The sequence below is a fragment of the Aotus nancymaae genome, unplaced genomic scaffold, assembly GCF_030222135.1.
Source record: "Aotus nancymaae isolate 86718 unplaced genomic scaffold, 86718_ANA_hifiasm-v0.15.2.pri h1tg000040l, whole genome shotgun sequence".
Lineage (NCBI taxonomy): Eukaryota > Metazoa > Chordata > Mammalia > Primates > Aotidae > Aotus > Aotus nancymaae.
In genome coordinates this window covers 76,653,622-76,672,660 of record NW_026988454.1, presented here as the reverse complement: position 1 = coordinate 76,672,660, position 19,039 = coordinate 76,653,622, and the positions used below count along the sequence as shown (strand labels likewise).

At 41.1% G+C, this 19,039-nt stretch overlaps 1 protein-coding gene across 8 annotated transcripts in view; it reads right to left on the bottom strand.

Annotated features, from left to right (window-relative positions):
- The window catches only part of BACH2 (BTB domain and CNC homolog 2), a 355,000-nt gene that overhangs the window by 54,497 nt on the left and 281,464 nt on the right, over positions 1-19,039 (bottom strand). For 6 of the 8 annotated variants that reach the window (XM_012444191.2, XM_012444203.3, XM_012444192.2 and 3 more), the window contains one exon: positions 16,539-16,619. The exons of the other annotated variants lie outside the window; for them this stretch is intronic. In XM_012444191.2, the coding sequence (XP_012299614.1) occupies positions 16,539-16,619 (81 nt within the window). The remainder of the gene's footprint in view (positions 1-16,538; positions 16,620-19,039) is intronic. 8 annotated transcript variants of the gene reach the window in all.

Sequence of the window (19,039 nt, the reverse complement as noted above, 5' to 3'; positions counted from 1 at the left end):
CTATACAGATATGAGTTTGGGAGCTGATTTAGGAAACTAACCATTACTCATAACCTGTTTCTAGGAAAAAGCACATTCTGGGTTCCAACTAATTTCTTTACAAACTTTTGAAATGTAATTTATCCAAACTGTGTAACCTTCCTTCCTTAGACATTGGGCTACCGAAAATACAACCTGCATTTGCATGAACCAAATGCATGAGATAATGGAAATGTTTCAAGTAGTGCAAATATGAACTGAAGATTCTTCTTACAGTCATGTAACTTGTGTATTAAAAATATCTGTTTTAGAGGCCGGGTGCTGTGGCTCACGCCTGTAATCCCAGCACTTTGGGAGGCAGAGGTGGGTGGATCACCTGAGGTCAGAAGTTCAAGACCAACCTGGCCAACACAGTGAAACTTTGTCTCTAAAAAAAACAAAAATTAGTCGGGCATGGTGGTAGACACCTGTAATCCCAGCTACTTGGGAGGCTGAGGCAGGAGAATCACTTGAACCCAGGAGGCAGAGGTTGTGGTGAGCCGAGATTTCGCCACTGTACTCTAGCCTGGGCAACAAAGTGAGACACCATCTCAAAAAAAAAAATCTGTTTTAGGGGACGATTCTCACATCAGCCTTGGTAAAATGAAAACTGAGAAACACACCTGGACACACAAATGAGCATGGGCCTCCGTTTGGCCATGTGCAGCACTGTACCGAAAAGTGTAAGTGCCCTAGGTTAATATATTGTTATGATTATAGCCATTATGATTACAATCATCAAGTGAGGCTGCCCACAGTGGTTGAAGGGCTAATGTTATGACCTGGTACAGTGCCTGGGTGGCCACCCTCTAGAGGGAGGAGAGGGGCCAGGTGTGGTTTTTCTTTACTGCCTTTTGGCCCTGAGAACATTTACCTGAGAAGACTTGGGTCTATTAATAACTTAACAGTGCATTTACAGAACCCTGCTGGCCTTCACTGGAAGGTGTTGAGTCTTTTCTGAAGTCCATACACTTTTTATTTCTTAATATCATAGGATTTTGAAATGTATAGTTTTAGCATGTTTACCATTTTAACCTTTTGTTCTCATCACAATCAGGTGTCATACTATTGATCTCGGTATGGTGTTAATTTTCAGTATATAAATAAATAAATAAATAACCAGTAAATGGGGTTAGAATGTTCTCTTTCCTTGTGTATTAAACACAAACACCTGTGGTTTCACAGGTAATCACAGCACTTTGTGAGGCTGAGGTGGGCAGATTACCTGAGGTCAGGAGTTCAAGACCATCTCGGCCAATGTGGTGAAACCCTGTTTCTACTAAAAATACAAAAATTAGATGGGTGTGGTGACAGGCATCTTTAATCCCAGCTATTTGGCAGGCTGAGGCAGGAGAATCGCTTGAACCCAGGAGGCGGAGGTTGCAGTGAGCCGAGATTGCGCCATTGCCCTCCAGCCTGGGTGACAAGAGTGAAACTCCAGCTCAAAAAAAAAAAATTTGAATTAAAGTTTAAAGATGACAAATGGTCTAAATTCTGACTAGGCTTAATCAGATGTTGGTATTTTGGGAAGAAAAATATATACAATCCAAATGCAAGATAGAGAATAATTGTTTTAGCTTAAATACGGTAAAAACTAACAGGATTCATTGTGATTCCTGTTTTAAACAGAGTTAGACAAAGAGAACACATTCTCGGCGAGAGACAGTATTGGGGAATATGATGGCAAAAACTGTAAATCGACATTCATGTTCCCTGAATTGATAAGCATCTATTTGTCTATGGTTTGTGGCTCTTTATTTCAGTAAGTATATTAAAACTGAGAAAAAAATAAAAAGATCAGAAGAGAGGTCACAGATAAGAAAATCTTGAAGAAATGGAATTATTAGCAAGAAAATAATTCTAGTGGTAACATTATTTTCAAGTGGATTCCCTTTAAAAATTCTGGGTCTGGAGAACAGCAGGAGCAGCTGACACACAGGCAAAGCTTTCAGCCTTTCTTATTATACCTAGAGGAAGTACATGATTTGATACACCTATGCAATATATTATTTTACAGAATTATATACAGAGCTCCTGATAACCAACTCTTTGCTATAATTACAGAGATTGAAGAAAGGGATATGAAGGGAGGGCGGAGGGGAAGTGATGGGTCTGTGAGATGCAGGTTGCTGGAAATTTCCTTTTTTTTTTTTGAGACAAGATCTCATTCTGTCACCCAGGCTGGAGTGCAGTGGGGAGACCACTCCTCACTGCAGCCTTGATCTCCTGGGCTCAAACAATCCTCCCACCTCAGCCTCCCAGTGTTGGGATTACAGGTGTGAGCCACTGTGCCTGGCCAAAAAGATATTTCTTAAGAAAAGGTGACAAGTGCTGCAGGAGAAGTTGTAAGTTCAGAGAGGTCAGCTCATAGAGCAGAGTCTAAAACAGTGGGCCTGAGGCAGGTGGTAAAATACAGAGCAGGGAAGATGAGAGAAGAGAGTGAAGAGGCTACAATGGCAAGTGGAAGGTGGTCTTGGGTACGTGGGGGTGGGGTAGAGAGGTCACTACTACATCTAAAAGGGCAGAGATGGGATGGAAAGACACAAAGAACATCCTAGCAGCACGCATATTGAATCATAACAAGCTACTAGAAAGAGGCTGTGGCATCAGCTTTCTCAGAGGTTTTCTTTTTAAATATCAAAAGAGATAAAAGTCTGTTTTGGATTGTTTAGGTTCTGTTTTAGATGCAGATAAATAGAATTTGATAAGCTATTTTTCTTTTTCTGAAAGGCACATATCAGAATTATATTTCAATATAGTTGTGCTTTCCAGGAGTACGTTCAGATATCACTCCAGCTTGTGTGTACTATAATAAATATCTGAATGGTACTTTATGGATTATAAAACATGATTTTCCTATTATTTGTTCCTCTCAACAACTTGGTAAATGAGATGTTACGATTCTTATTCTCATTTTCTGGGCAACTGTGGTTTAGAGAGTATAAGCAACTTAATCAAGGTCACAGAGCTATCGTGAGCAGGGCTGGGTCTTGGGTTCTGAGCCCCTCATTTCAAATCATGCACAATCTCCCTGATATCTCTTCAGCCATTCTAACAGAGTGGCTCTAACACATTTTCTATCTCCCATTCCTGCAGAATATGTTTTTCCATTTTGACGATTACTCTTAACATGTTTCAAAAAAAGCATGGGCATTATAAGAGCCAGAAACAGAGATCACGAAGGCAGAGATCACAGGACAGACCCTGGCCTTGGCCTTTCCCACCACCCAGCCAGCTTTCACCAGTCCCCTTTGCCTAGATTTGACTCCACCTGCAGGTGCTGAGAGCTTCAGTTTAAACATCTGGGAATATCCTAAATGTATATGGGAGATCCCCATCCTCTGCTTCCTTCTTTAACTGGGTGCCAAAATTCTCCTGAAAGGAGTATATGGATTTGAGTAGGACATCATCCTTGCTTCTGTTTTATAGTGGTTCTTTGTATTTACACATTCCACCATATTTATTGAGTACCTACTATGTGCTCGGCTCCGTGAAAAGGCAGGCATGACACTTGGAATGTGTACCCTAGTCCTGCACTGTCCAATGTGGTTGTCACATTTGTCTCTTCAATTAAAATTAAGTAAAATAGCTGGGCACGGTGGCTCATGCCTGTAATCACACCACTTTGGGAGACTGAGGCAAGCAGATCACCTGAGGTCAGGAGTTCAAGACCAGCCTGGCCAACATGGTGAAACCCCACCTCTGCTAAAAATACAAAAATTAGTCGGGCAGGGTGGCACGCACCTGTAATCCCAGCTACTTGGGAGGCTGAGGTGGGAGAATTGCTTGAACCTAGGAGGCGGAGGTTGCAGTCAGCCAAGATCGCGCCATTGCCCTCCAGTCTGGACAACAAGAGCAAAACTTCATCTCAAAAAAAAAAAAAAAAAAGTAAAATAATAAAGTTAGTTCTTAGTCACACTAGCCACATTTAAAGTGCTCAAAAGCCACATGTGACTACTGGCTACCATATTGGCCAGTGTAGAACATTTCCATCGGCACAGAAAAGGTTACTGGATGGTATTAAAACATGTAAGAGTAATCAAAATGAAAAACATATTCTAGCAGGAATGGGGAAAAGAAAGTGTGTTAGAGCCACTTTGTTAGAATGGCTATAGAGATATGGGGGGCAACAAACATGCTTATTTTATGGCCTTATTAATCCTTGGTTAGTCCACTGCAACAACCTGGCTGTTGTCTCTTTCTGCCCCCAATCCTTCCTTTGTATAGGTGCCTGATTAAACCTCCTGATGACAGTCACTTTATCTCTTTACTTCTTGCAGAATAAAACCAAAGCCCTTCAGCTTGGCATTCAAGGCTTGTTTTAATCAGGCTCAATGGACCTGTCCTGTCTCCCACCATGCCCTCTCCCTAAACTATATTTTAGTAACAGAAAGTGGCGTTATTAATAAGTCCATTGCCCTCCATATCCATTCTGTAGAAGAATATCTAAGTTACAAGGATGTCCACAAAAGTCAAACAAACAGGCCTTTTAAAGTCATTGAACTGAATGAAGCACAGGAAAAGAGAAAAAGAGGGAAGAAAGACATGGTCGCAGAGAAATGAGATAGGATTATTGTAAATTACCTAAATTAGTCCTAAAGAAGTAATGCCACACAAAGCACCAGCAAGCCAGAATGTCATTCTCTACCCTTACTATGAAGAGGGCTACAGAAATAGGTGAGGCGGCTGGACAGATGCTTAGGGAACCCAAGTAGAAGAGCTAAGATATTTTGGAAAAAATAAACAAATCAGATAACCAAGAATGACTGAGTGAAAGCAGCACATGTAAGAAGTATGTTCATCTACATGTACTGAACCCCAAAAGCCTGTTCCTATATTCTACACACAATTTAGGATAATAGGTGCTCCTGACAAGATGCTGTTGTGGTTTTCTTCGAGTAGAGATTGTGCAAAACAGGGCTAGTGGACCGAAAAAGTACTGAATTATGGTTTGTTTCCCAAACTACAGGTACTTATGACCCACTGTTAAAATTGTAGTATTTTCTCTAATTGCAACTCACTTTCTTCTTCAGTTTAAAAAGAAACTTGTCCTAAGCAGTATCTGTAAAATCTCAAGTTTAACACACAAGTCATACTTTCTGCAATACATAGTAAGATAAACACAATTACTTTGAAAAAAATTTCTCCGTATACCATCTGAAGTCATTTCACTTCTAGGTTATGCTGTACATATTCCTATTCTGGGAAATACTGGGATTAGGAACTGAAACAATTATCCTGGCTGAGTCCTGAAGCAGGAGACGTTTGGCCATGGCCTTTCCTATTTTCTAGTCTGAAACGTGGGATAGGACTGTGAGTTACTTCTGTGTGGTGGTGGGTGGGTGCTTGGAGGAGTGAAGTAGTAATAGGTAGCAAAGTGTTGGAGACATGAAACATTAATCATCAGTCAACAACAGCAGTAGCAGCATTGCTATCTTTCCTGGAGCTAGTAAGAATTAACGGATTAATGTTTAGGAGAGCACAGAAGTTTCCAAACATCAATCCTTTGCAGGGAAGTAAACAACTGAAGAGGCCACCTGGGATTCTCATCTGCTAGAGGGGCTGGTGGGAATCTGGGTTTTGTGGGTGGCCTCAGGAGGCCCTGGCAGCAGCTTTCAGCCTCTGTGGTGACAGGCCATCTCCCCTCTGTCTAGTTCACAACTCCAGATGCTGCAGGGAGGTGGAAGCAGTCCAGTGGGGGTGGGATGCTAAGATTCTCACATTAACAATGCACAGACGTCTGTCCAGCACTCCTGGATCACGTCCCTGAGAGTGACACAGGGCTGCCCCGGGGGCAGACACATGAGATCATCTGAACTGGTTAGCCTCTGGAGGGCCTCAGCTGGGCAGGGGCTCTGAAGCTTTTGTCAGAGGCTGTTTCCATGCAAAATGGGGGAAAAATCGGACTACTCAAATGAAGAGGATTTTCTATAACTCTTCTGCCATTTTTCTGTCACCTTTCCTGTGTAGCTGAGCTCTTAGAAAACTGGTGTTAAAGCAGTTTAGCAAGAAGCAAGGCAATTGAAAGCCCCTTCCATCAGCTGTTAATGGTTGTCGATGAGCACACAGACACCAGGGCTAGAAGGAAGGGAGCCAAAAATAACTCTACAGTGGTATTTTTCAGGACTCAATCATTTCTGATGCTGAAAAGAAGGAGCTTGAGAAACCAAAGTACAGCTGTGGAAAGACAGTGTGGGGCTAGAGGGACATGGGTATGGGCTGCTGCCCACATACTCCCTGGTCCTGTTATAGCCGGACTTGTAGGGCTTTCTAAGCCTTGTTTCTGAGAAAGACAGAGACTGGACAATGGAAAGACAAAGCTGGGAGACTGATGTTGGCCGTAGTGGTGAATGAATTCAGCCCTCTGCCTGTGGAGGGGATGGGCGAGCTCTGTGAGGATGGGGTGTGTGTGTGTGTGTGTGTGTGTGTGTGTGTGTGTGTATTTGTGTGTGTGTGTGTGTGTGTGTGTGTGTGTGTGTAGGGGGTTACAAGCTCATTTCATTGTCCAGAATCCTTGTGGGCATATTTGTCCTAGGGATGCTGGCCCTGGATCACTGGCCTTGCCTGAAAGAGGCTGCCTCCTACTGCGTTTTTGTTCAACTTGCTTTCTCTCTAATAGAGATTTGCAGCACTGTGGGATTCAGGGATACAAAGTTTTTGTTTTTTCCCTAATATCCAGCTTCCATTTCTGGTTTTAAATAATATCCCAATCTTTTCAGCCATTCTCCCAAGAATTGTAGTGAATGATTTTTTTTAAGTTTTTTTAAAATTTTTATAATGAATACCCATAATAGAGCATTCTTTTCTCTGACATTTTCCCTGTCACTAAATTTGGATGTTTAGGTGGCACTTTAAAACCTTTCCACCCGCTCCCTGAATGTTCAGATGCTCTTGGTGAGTAAAACGAAGTCTTTAAACAACAACTCCATCTGAATTGTATGCTTGATCTTTCTGAGCTTGGCAAACAAACCATCACACACTCAGAACCTAGACAGGAAAGTGGCAGATGATTCAAGCTTCATTAGGAACAAGTCATGCCAAAATAACTTCATTTCTGGTTTTGATGGGATTACTACTCAGAGAATGCAGCAGAAGTAGCATCCTAGGATTTCAGTGAGTCAGCTGACATCTTTAGGTCACTCTTCGAGTAATGTAAAAAAATGAGGTCTGCATATAGGAAAATTGAGCACTGAGTAGCTGCTTGATGGATCAATGTCAACTGCAACTCAAAGAGAAGTGTCTGGTGATGGGACCCAGCCTTCCGTCACCTACTCTGTCACACTTAACTTGTTTTAGAAAAGACGTGAGTGGCAACTGGTGAGCTACTCCAGGAGACAGAATCAGGATCCCAAATGATGACCACAGGCTGATATTATGTGTTAAATGCATAAAGATTTAATTTAACAAAAATAGATGTCAAATCTTGTACTGGGATAAAAAAAAATCTACTTTGTAAGAAGAGGAGAGTCCTGGCTTAAGGAGCTAGGTCAGTATGGTGACACAGGTGCCAGGAAACTTACCCCGATCCTGGGCTACACTGACAGTTGTGTGATGCAGACAGCGAGTCACACCTCTGGTCTGCTCTTTACCACTCAGATCAGAAGCTGTTGAAGCTGCTGAACTCAGTCCTGGTTGTGTGTGAAGGATCATGCTGATCACTGAGTCCACGCCCCAGGTGGCATGTGGAATGGCAGCAGGACATTAAACACTGGGATAGGGAGACTGATGGGCACCCCATAAGAGTTGCCTTCAGAGAGCTAACAGGCTACTATGTAAAGGTGAGATTAGATTTGTTCTCTTTCACGCCAGAGGGCATAAACAGGATCAGGAGTGAAATTTTAAGGGGGAGAGATTTCTGCCACAAATAAGGAAGAACTTGCTAGTAGTCATAGTTGTGTAAAATGGAAGTAGGAGCTCCCTTCAGTGGTAGTGAGCTCCCCATTGTTGCAAGTGTTCAAGCAGAGCCTGGAGAGGTACCTACGCCATTATTACAAAAAAAAATTCCAAATTGGATGATGCCTGGATTCTAACGTGCCTTATTTTATTTTATTGTATTTTTTTTGTGACGGAGTTTCGCTCTTGTTACCCAGGCTGGAGTGCAATGGCGCGATCTCGGCTCACTGCAACCTCCGCCTCCTGGGTTCAGGCAATTCTCCTGCCTCAGCCTCCTAAGTAGCTGGGATTACAGGCACGCGCCACCGTGCCCGCTAATTTTTTGTATTTTTAGTAGAGACGGGGTTTCACCGTGTTGACCGGGATGGTCTCGATCTCTTGACCTCGTGATCCACCTGCCTCGGCCTACATGCCTTATTTTTTAACCTCCAATCCTTGATGCTTCTCACCTCATAGCACAGCAGCTCAACAGGTGTTAGGTTCTTAATATTTCCTCAGCATAAAGTTGACCAGGAAGAAAGACAAGGTTGACAGTATTTTTATTTACTCTGGATACCACTGGCAAAACACAGAGAGCTCTCTTGAACTTCTCCAAGTCTCCTAAGTCTATGAATGACACCTACTTCAAGCTACTTTAGTTTGGAATGCTGGCCTAGTCCAACCAGTTTGCTGAGATCATGAACAATTTGCAGGAAAACACAGGGAGCATTGACAGGATAAAATGGAAGGCAGTATTTAAAAAAATAAAGTCAATGATTTCCTAAGTATGTAAGTTTTCAAAGGTCATCATTCCTATTCAACACAAATCCATCTGTATAGTTGCAGGAGCTTGAAATTAGATAAATGTAGACTACAGTAGTCTGAATTTCATCACATTTATACAGCATTTTCCCAGGCATTAGTTTCACTCACAGAACAAGCAGGCCTTTTCTACTTGGGCCTATCAGGTGACCAAAGGTAGTCAGTCACACAGACCCACAGTTTTGTTTGGATGGACAGCAACCTGCCCCATCTTGTATTTTCTTGGGCTTGACATAATAACTGAGTTATTAAAAAAATTATAAATGCTGTACACACCCTGCCATTCTATACACACTAAAATGGCAGGAGAGAATAGCTCAAAGCCTTTCCTCCTTAATAGTTCCTTAAACAGGTTTTAGGACAGATCCAGGTAATCTCGGAATCTTTCCTAACAAGTGGAAAAGTAAACAGAAGTTCTGACTACAAGTAAAGAGATGGAGGATACAAGACAATGAAGTAAGGCGAGGAGGGCGAAGGACATACTCTAACACATGGCTGCAAGTACTTGCATTTACTCATGGTCGATATCCAATACATATCTATTATTTATCAAGAATGGGCAAACAGGAAAGAAAGTAGTTCCTTATGAGCAACTGGAGGCAAAGGCAAAAGAGAAGTTAATGCAACAATGGGACTGCCTAACTCCTGGAGGTCCCCTGTCTAGAGCTCCCATTTAGCCATCTGTTTTCTGTGACAATGGCTAGCACCTGACTCTGGGTTGAAATTTTTGGGTGGTTCTCAGGTCTGCAACCTTGATCTAATTACTGATTTTAGGTCAAATTCTAGATACAAATTTGAGGTGAACAATCAAATCAAGGTGTCATGCTGTGCATTGAGCAGTGGAAGGACCTTCTCTTGACCTCTTACGGTCCCTGATCACAGATGGCTCTGCTGGCACAGAGCTTGTCCCTCCAGTTCTCCAAGATGGAGCAAGGAGGAAGGCCCTGTATGGTAAGACAATCATATTCTTTTCATAAATAGTCCATGTGACCTAGAAATGTACACAGTTTGGTAATGTTAAATATATTCACACTATTATAAAACAAATCTCCAGAACCTTTTCATCTTGGAAATCTGAAAATCTATACCCATTAAAAAATAACTCTCCTTTTCCACCTCCTCACACCCCCTGGTAACCACCACTTGACTTTCTGTTTCTATGAATTTGAGTACTTTAGATATGTCATATAAATGGAATCATTTAGTACCTTTTTAATGTGACAGGTTTATTTCATTAATACAGCTTTGAAAATAAACCCAGGGAGGTGGGAAGAGAGGGCATTTGGAGTGAGAGGGAGAAGGCAAATCCACCTCCCTTCTGCTTAGGTGGTGGCCAGAAAGGAAGTCCCCAGGGATGTCCTCCTGGGCTGGAGCATGTTGGCAGCATGCGTTACAGCTGCAGGAGAAGGTCCTCCTGGCAGGTAGGCTCATGGCTCATCACCTCCATCAAGAAGCATCTACTAAGGGCCCAAGTTATCCTCATGTCAAGTACATCCTCTGAAGTCCATGGAACCTCAGCAATTCTTGAAGAATTCTAATGAAATGTTCTCAGCATTTTTTTGGGGGAGGAGGAATCTGAATAAATAAGGCTGCATTATTTTAAGAGCAGTCTCTGCAGGAATCTTGGAGGGAGAGCAGAAGAGGCAATGGAATGCGAATGAATAGTCTGCCAGAGCCTGCTCTTGAGGAACAAAATATGCTTAGAATGTGTGTCCCTCATGGACTCATGCGTGGGGCATAGAAGGAAGAGAAATTTGGCTTCAAAACTGAAAGGCAGTCTGTGAAATTTAGTCACATGTCAGAGGGATCATTGGCAAAAAATATCTGGGAACCACTGTTACACTCCAGCTGAACCTTGCAGGGCCACTCCCACAATGCCACCTAATATGTCACTGTGAATAGGACCACATCTTCAATACATATTATCCCTTTCCCACCATAACTTCCATCCACACCAAGAACAAGGGAGGCCTTCTACAGCAGCTCCACGTGGGGAGCTAGACCCTTAGAGGCAGGAGTTGGCGCAAACTGGGAGTTAACATTTTCATCAGAGCTGATTGAGCTCAACTTACCAATAGGTTAATTTACAAATAAAAAAATTCTATTTAAAGAGTTTTTGTAAGGTAAACTCCTAATTATCCTTGCACAAGTCTCCTGTGAAATTCTCAACAGAACTTTAAGCTTTTGCCTTTTTCGTCCACCAGACTGTTTCTTCATGGCTGCTGGTCACCTACTCATCTTGCCATCTACCTACACAACCCCTTGTCTCCTCTCCCAGACCTGTTCCTTGAGCAGTTAATGGAAACTCCCACTTTTCTGCTTCTTCAGGCCAAATACACTGTTTTTTTTTTTCTTTCTTTCACATCCTACTTCTAATCAGTTTGCAGGAAAAACTAAAATTGTGAAAGCAACCTATCCACCTTGGCTGGTCTCTCTCCTGCCAGTACCCACTCCCACCAACCCCTCCAACCTCTGGTCCATGTTCGTATGCCACCTCCTCAGTGAGCCCTATCCTAACTACCATATTCGAAAATTCAACTCCTGTCCTTCCTAGCTACTCCCCTCCCTGCTTTATTTTTTCTTGTATTGCTGATCACCAACTTAGGTATTCCTGCTTACTGTCTGTTATCCCTAACTGGGACATAAACTCTGTGAAAGTGCAGAGTTTTGCCTGTTTTGTATCCCTAGTACCTACAACAATAGCACACACAGTAGGTGCTCAATGCAAATCTGTTAAATGAATGAACAGCTCCTTCTGGTCATTGAGGTCTCAACAGAAAGTTCCTCTCCTTAGGGAAGACTTCCTTGGCCATCCCATCTAATGTTGCATTTCCCTCAGTTACTGTTGATCATATTACTCTGCTTTACTCTGCTTCTAGCACTTACAATAATTTAAATTGTCTTGTTTTCTTATTTGTCCTTCACAATACATGTAGGCCCGTAAGACCTCTAACTTATTCTGTCTTAAGCATTGCTATATCCCTAGCACTTAAAACGGCTTAACACAGAGCAGGTGTTCAGTAAATACTTCTTCAATTAATGGAGAACCTTCATGACAAAACCAATCAAAATCCATTTTTTGTTTTCTCCAATTTTCTGAATCTTGAAAATGCCAATCCACAGAAAAGATGGAAGAATTGTACATCCACATACTTTTAGTCTGGACTCAGCTGGGGGTGAATCTGGAATGTTTGGAGGAGACAGATTGTGTTAAATCATTAAATTTGCTAAATTTGTGTGCTCTCTTCTCTCAACGTATATCTATACAGTCCTGTTCGTGAGTGTGCATGAGTGCGCGCGCACACACACACGTGCATATATGTTTTCCCAGAACCATTTGGAAGTTAATTGCAGACATTGGGACATTTCATACTAAATATTTATGCATATATCTCCTGAGAACCAGAACATTCCACATAACCAAAACATCATTCCCCCCTCCAAGAAAAGTAATGTTGATACAATATTATAAATTAATATATAGTCTATATTCAGATTCTCCAAAGTGCTCCAAGGATGCCCTTTATAAACTTTTTTTTTCAATCTGGGAGCCAATCAAGTATCACTCATTGCATTTGGTATCATTAGTCTCTTATAATCTAGGGCAATCCCTCCATCATTTTATCTTTCATGACAGTGATATTTTTGAAAAGTTCAGGCCAGTTGTCTTAAAGAATGTTCTACAGAGGATGTCTAGTCAAATCATAGCATTATGTTTAAAAGTTAATCTATTTTTTCCTGGTTTATTATTTTAATATACAGTGAGTTCATTTTTCTGTTTGCTTTAAATTTTTAGGTCTGCTGATTATCATCTTTGTTGATTTAATTTTAATGTCTGCACTACTTAAAACATTTAAATGGTTCAAAAGTCAACAACGAACAAAAAGATAGTCTTACTCCAAACTTTTCATTCTGTTTCCACCTACTTACATAGGTAATCTTTTCCACTAGTTTATCTCTTCTGTTTCTTTTTACAAAGTATGCAAATATATGCATGAGTATATATTTATAAATCACACATATATATTTATGGTTACGATTATATATTATTTTCCCTTCTTCTTTGCACAAAAGGAAGCATATCATATATAGTGTACATATCCCTCTGCATCTTGTTTTTCCCTTTTAAAATATATCTTAGAAATTACTCCATATCGGTTCACAGAGATCTTTTTTCTTTCTTATGGCTACACAGTACGTGATTGTGTGGTTTTAAGTACGTGGATAACTTTGTGTGTATGTTGTTTTGTATCTGTACAAACGTAATATTTTTTAGTAGGTTGTTATAGAGTGAACTACTGAAGTTCACTCTTTAGCACATACTGAAGCCCTAGCCCTCAGTGCGATTCTATCTGGAGGCAGAGCCTTTACAAAGGTAATTAAGGTTAAATGAGGTCACAAGGGTGGGGCCCTAATTGGATAGAAGTGATATCCTTATAAGAAGGAGAGACACCAGAGCACTCTCTGTCCACACACGCACAGAGGAAAGGCTATGTGAGGATGCAACAAGGAGGCAGCTGTCTGTAAGCCAGGAAGAGAGGCCTCACCAGAAATCAACCCTGGTGGCACCTTGATCTTGGACTTCTGGCCTCCAGAATTGTGAGAAAATGAATTTCTGTTGTTTAAGCCACCCAGCCTGTGGTATTTTGCTATGGCAGCCGGAGTGGACTACTAATATACATGTATTAGAAGAGTTAAATGCTGTAGAGTCACATGAAAAGATAAAATCACTTAACTTAGAAAAATAAACTTAAAAGAGATAAAAGATATTTCTGGAGGCTCCAGAGGAGGAAGTAAGGAAAACTAGCAATCCATGGACCACAAAGTAGTTTGCATGAAGTCATCTTAAACACTAGTGTGAGCCTTACAGGTGCAGATCCATTAGAGCATCACCTTCTATTCTGACTCACTCTTCTGAAATTTCAGTCACACACCTATTAGTTGTCTTCTTCTACATCTTGGGCATGATGGAGGGAAACCACCTCATTACCACAGGGTCCACAGTAAATGGTTTCCAGACTCCAATTCAAGTGACATGTGGATAGGGAGGAAGGTGGTATGAGCTCCAAGGACGCCAGAGCTCAGGCCTTCCAGGATCTGGGGTGACTTTATGTTTGAAAAAAATTTTTTTTTCTGTATTTTATACTTGATAAAACTGGCTCAGAAGGTAAACATTTTATTTTTTATAAAACCCAGCTGAAGATGGAAATGGCCTCTTTTACTATTAGTTTTTAAAATGTCATCATTCATCTGATTAATATGAAAACATGTCCTTCCTGCTCAACATTCTGATATATTCTTGAAGACGCAGCTACTTGGAAATATTCCATATTCCACCAGAGCCTAAAGTGTACATTATGCTTGTTGAGTGGCTTCCTAAAGCACATGCTTAGAGATATTTATATTCGTTTGAAAATACCTATGAACGGACTCTTATTTTCTTCAGCTTTGGTATGTGTATACCAAGGGGATGGGAAAGGAGAGACACCCTTTCTTTCTGCATACCCTCTGCTTCCTTCACAGTTATACAAGATTTGACTAGAAGGTAAGAATTTCCTTGTCTGTCTGAGGATACATGGAGTCAGATACTTGGAAAAACATGTGAGTTATTCCCACTGAAAATGACACCAATCATTTCCAGAGACATAACTCCTGAAAACACACAGGAATGCAAAGGCATCTGTAGATTTCAAAGGTTGAGGCAAATTTAAATATGGAAAAAAGTCTTCTAACTTTAAATTAGAAGGAAATGGAAGAAATCTAATTGAATCCCTTTGTTGCTTCTTGGATTTTCATTTAGCCAATGAGACTGTGAGTGAAAGCCCATTCAGCCAAAGTTGAGGACTTTTGTTCTTAGAAGAATGAAGAGCCCTGAGTTGGACAGAAGGGACCAGGAAGCACTGGTCCCCTTGGGTCCCACTGGTGGCTTTAGGGAGAAATCCCATGGGGCGTGCAGAACCTTTAAATCACAAGCAAAGCCACACTGCAGAGTTTCGTTTTTCCAGTACTATGCCCCATGCTTTACCTGATCTTCTTTCCCTGCCATCCACCTACCTATTCAAATAACCCTTTCATCATTACAGAAATCTAATAATGTACACTGTAAGAAATTAAAAAATGCAGACAAAGAAAAAGAAATCCATTACATTTCTACCATTCACAGGTCACCTAGGCGAAATTTTACTTTGCATACATTCTCATGGCTCTTGGTGTGTACATAGCACATGCACTCACATTTGTATTTTTAACCACAGTAAGATCATACTGAGCATACTGTTCTTCCATCCACTTTCTCTGATCATCACCTTTCATCAACTACTTGGATATTTGAGTTTCTCTAATTTCCCCTGCCCCAAAGTTCTTTATAACCAGTTTGTGCAAACCAGTAACCACTCCAGGACTATGGATTACGTCTGGTTTTTAAAGCCCTTAAATCTTGTTTAACTTAGCACAGTCCATTTTCATGTCACTGACTTATTGAAGAAATCAGGCCTGTAAGAAATTGTCCCATAAAATTACGTTCATCCTCCCACACCTGCAAGATTTGTCCATTTGCTTCATCATGGTGTTGGTAAGCTTGTTCCTCTAATCCTTTATTTTCCTGTCATATTTTTATCTCAAATCTTTATGAGGTCAACTTATATACTGACTACATCAGTGGGGATGGTGTGTATTTCATGAATATTTGGATCAGAAGACACCTAACACTTGGCTGACCCACCAGGAGTTATGCTCAGATTGATCCCTGCCTGGGTTAGTGTGAAGACAGTCTGACCCTTTAGTGTACAGTTTTTACTGTTCCTTTGTGACAAGAAAAGCGTGTGTGTGATGTTACTTGGTTTCTGCTTGTGTTGTTTTGGTATAATACCAGTGTCCATCAAACATTCACCTTAATGACTTTAATCCCGAGTGATCGCCTGTACCTGCATTTGTTCATGGCACTTAAACAACATGTGGCACTAGATTACAAATAGCTTTGAGAACAAGGTCTTTGTCCTTTAGAAATTTAGCATCCCCTTGCAGGATGTTGTACTCAGTCATGCTAAATAAGAGTTGATGCTTACAATATCACTTGGGAGGCGAGGCATACCCCTTAAAAGGTAATTTAGGGAGCAACTCTGCATGTATCCTTGGTCTGAGAAACTGTTGGGGCTTAAATATGTTCCAAATAAATAATGATAAATTTAACACCAGCAATTCAGAGTAAACCTTGTTCTCAGTGGAGGAACCAGCCACGGAGCCTAAGTGTTGGAGCTCAATCTCAGCCCCTGCCCCCTCTTTTTTTATGTTTCTCAAAGGTGTCAGCAGTTTCTAGTGTTTCCAGTCATTGCCTATGCTGGTGTTCCTCCTATCTGTATCTTCGGCTCTGTGATCTCAGAGTCTTAGGCACATGTAAAGCACTATAGATACGTATCAAGACCATCTTGACGGCCTCTTTGCCCACCCATGTGCTCCCTACACAATTTCATGCTGTCTCTGAAAGGCTGCCTCATTCTCCTGGTTCTTCACCCAGGTGTAGACCTTCCTCACCTATGCCAGGCCAGGGTGTGTCTCCTGACTGTGCTCTGTCTGTGGTGGCTTGTTGCTGCCATCCAACATGGGTTCCATTGCTAGACAGACATTCCTTACACTGTTTTTGATTATGTCACGTCTTGGTTCACAGTGTTTCATGAATTCCTACTGCTTACCTGGTCAAGTCTAAATTCTTTTGTCTAAATTTTATTCTTTAACAGTAAGGCCCCATGTGGTGAGACCATAGCTTGAATTATTCCCCAATTCTCCCACTTGTGCTGATCAAAGCTGCCTCCCCAAAGTCCCGTGAGTACCTCTTTTTCAGTCTTTGTCACACCAGTGTCTTCTCCTGAAGGGTCTCTCCCCACTTGCTCCCTAGTGAAGTCCTGTCCATCCTGTGGGTGTTGATTTTAGGTGAGATAAACTTCATGAAAGAGATGGAAGAAAAATCCTGTCCTCCCCTCCACCTGAACCTCTGCAGCACAAACAACTGCCAGTACAACTTGCCATCTACAACGAATACTCTTGAATCATTCACCTTTGATTTCTATGGTTCTCCCTTGATTCTTCAACTATATTGTAAGTTCTTTGAAGGAGGTAATCTTGCTTTACATTTTCAAGTTAATCACCCAAAGAAGTGACCTATGGGGTCCTGCGGTCCACTCCTCTGCTTCTATGAAATGTTGTACTTAAGCATCTTGTCTTATGAAGCATCTGCTTTAAGCACACATGTGCATGGGCACTCACACGCATGCACGCTCCTCTGAACATAATGCTGTATTTTTTGGTACCTCTCTCCCATGTCTAGCATCTTACACTGTTATAAAATCTTCCTTTAATATAGCTGAAAATCCCTCCTGTATAGTTCAGATGCTGTTTCTTCTTTTCAGTGATGAGACATCTGGTCAACATCTACTATAGTAGCCTTAAATAGGAGGCATGGAGACACTTTGTTAAACAGAACTTTGAAAGGTTACTGCATTTCTCTACATGAACACCTTGTAAATTGAATGGATTTAACTCTTCCAAAAAATGCTCAGTTATGAAAAGTGTGCTTCAATTATCTTCCCTTAGTATCTTCAGTTATCTTCCCTGACTTCCCAAAACTATCAAGTTCTTATCCTGAATCTGGGTGTTCCACATTTTTAATCTTTCCACCTACCTATTTGTAGGGTACAGTTCAATTCCTGGGCTACTACAGATCTACTTGGCAAACACGAGAAACACAAAGAATAATCCCATGTAGATGAAGGTATTCAGTGGGAAAGAAACAGTGCACACATCAAGAACATCTCTCATTGTAGTACAGTGTTCATCTTTAGAGAGCAAGACCCTTGGGGGTCCTGTCTGTTGGCAGCCATTCTCCTGGCCTTTTTACTAACTTCCTGTTTTCCTTACACTTCTCTTTTCTTAACTATCATATAAAACAAGAACAAAAGATAAGTGGGGAGGCATCAGAAGGGTTTCTCTGGACAGATCTTTGAAGTGACCCATATACAGCCTTCCATTTGACTGGTGCCACTCAACCTGGCTTGAGATACCCAAGTGTGCAGCCATCGCTCACAGACCTGCCCAGCTCTACTCAGTTCTGATTGCTAATGAGCCTCCAGGAATGATGTCATCTGTGTACCACTTTCAGGAAGAATAATCTGCCATTTGGTTTTGCATATAAAGAATAAAAAAAGAAATCAATAGAAAATGATGGCTTAGAAATAATCAGGAAAAAAAGAAAAAAAATGACATTTACTACTGTCCTTTATAAAACAGAAGTTAAATAGTTGTTCCTTCAACAAGCTGGAAGCCTGTAATTGTGACCTTCTGTATCCTTCCTTTGATTTTCTTCTAAGCTCAGGAATCTTTCATTGGCTAAATCCCAGCATTTTTTTTTCTCCCTTGGCCAGCTTTTGGCCTTGCTTGGGAACAGCTGCCAGTATTTCTCTTTGCTGCCAGTCAGTCAAAAATGTGCTCATGCTGGAGGCCTGGCTCCAACCCACCCAGGGTGTGGAATGCATTAACTTTTTCACAAACAGGGTTTGCCAGGCTGCACACGAAAGTCCATCTCAGCAAAGCTCGCTGCATTACTAGCTAGCTTGGAGGTGGTGCCAATGTCATTTACAGAGACTGTCAACATATTTTAGGAGTCTATGGCAAAGTGATGAATTTTACTATGCGTACCAAGTTAATGGGAAAAAAGAACACTTCCGAGATCCTAGGAAACCAGAAGTGCTGTTATTTAATTGCTTCTCCACTCCTCAAAGAAAAACAAGCCAATCCTTTTTCTAGCCTGTAATTTGGTTAGTGCCCACAATTTTATTCTACTTTCATTGTGCTTTTAAGAACAGCTTTCTTTCTTTTTTCCTTTTGTTTTTTTACTGACAACCATGCATCACTCCAATGCCTGGGTATGATCCATTTTATTAAAAAATTCCTGAATCATTTTCCTGGCTTACAGCTTATCCAACCAAGAATCCAGGTGTTCTCACCATAAGAAGGGCCTCTTTCAAAAGCTGTCTGCTTTTATAACTGCACACCCACCAGAAATGTCATGAACACCCCAACAATGGAGTTGAAACCTAAAGACGTTTGGTGACATTCCAAATTTTTGAATGGAATGTGAATCCATTAAGATTATTAGGTAACTTTATTGATATTCTCAGATTTGTGCCAAATGTTAAAGCTGCCAAAGAAAAGAAAGAACAAAAACCGATTCTTGGATCCCAGCTCTGAGTATTTTGGTGTAGAAACTGTATTTTCTTGTAACTCACTTAAAAAACACACCGTGCTTTCACTGCATAATTGCAATCTCAGTTTTCAG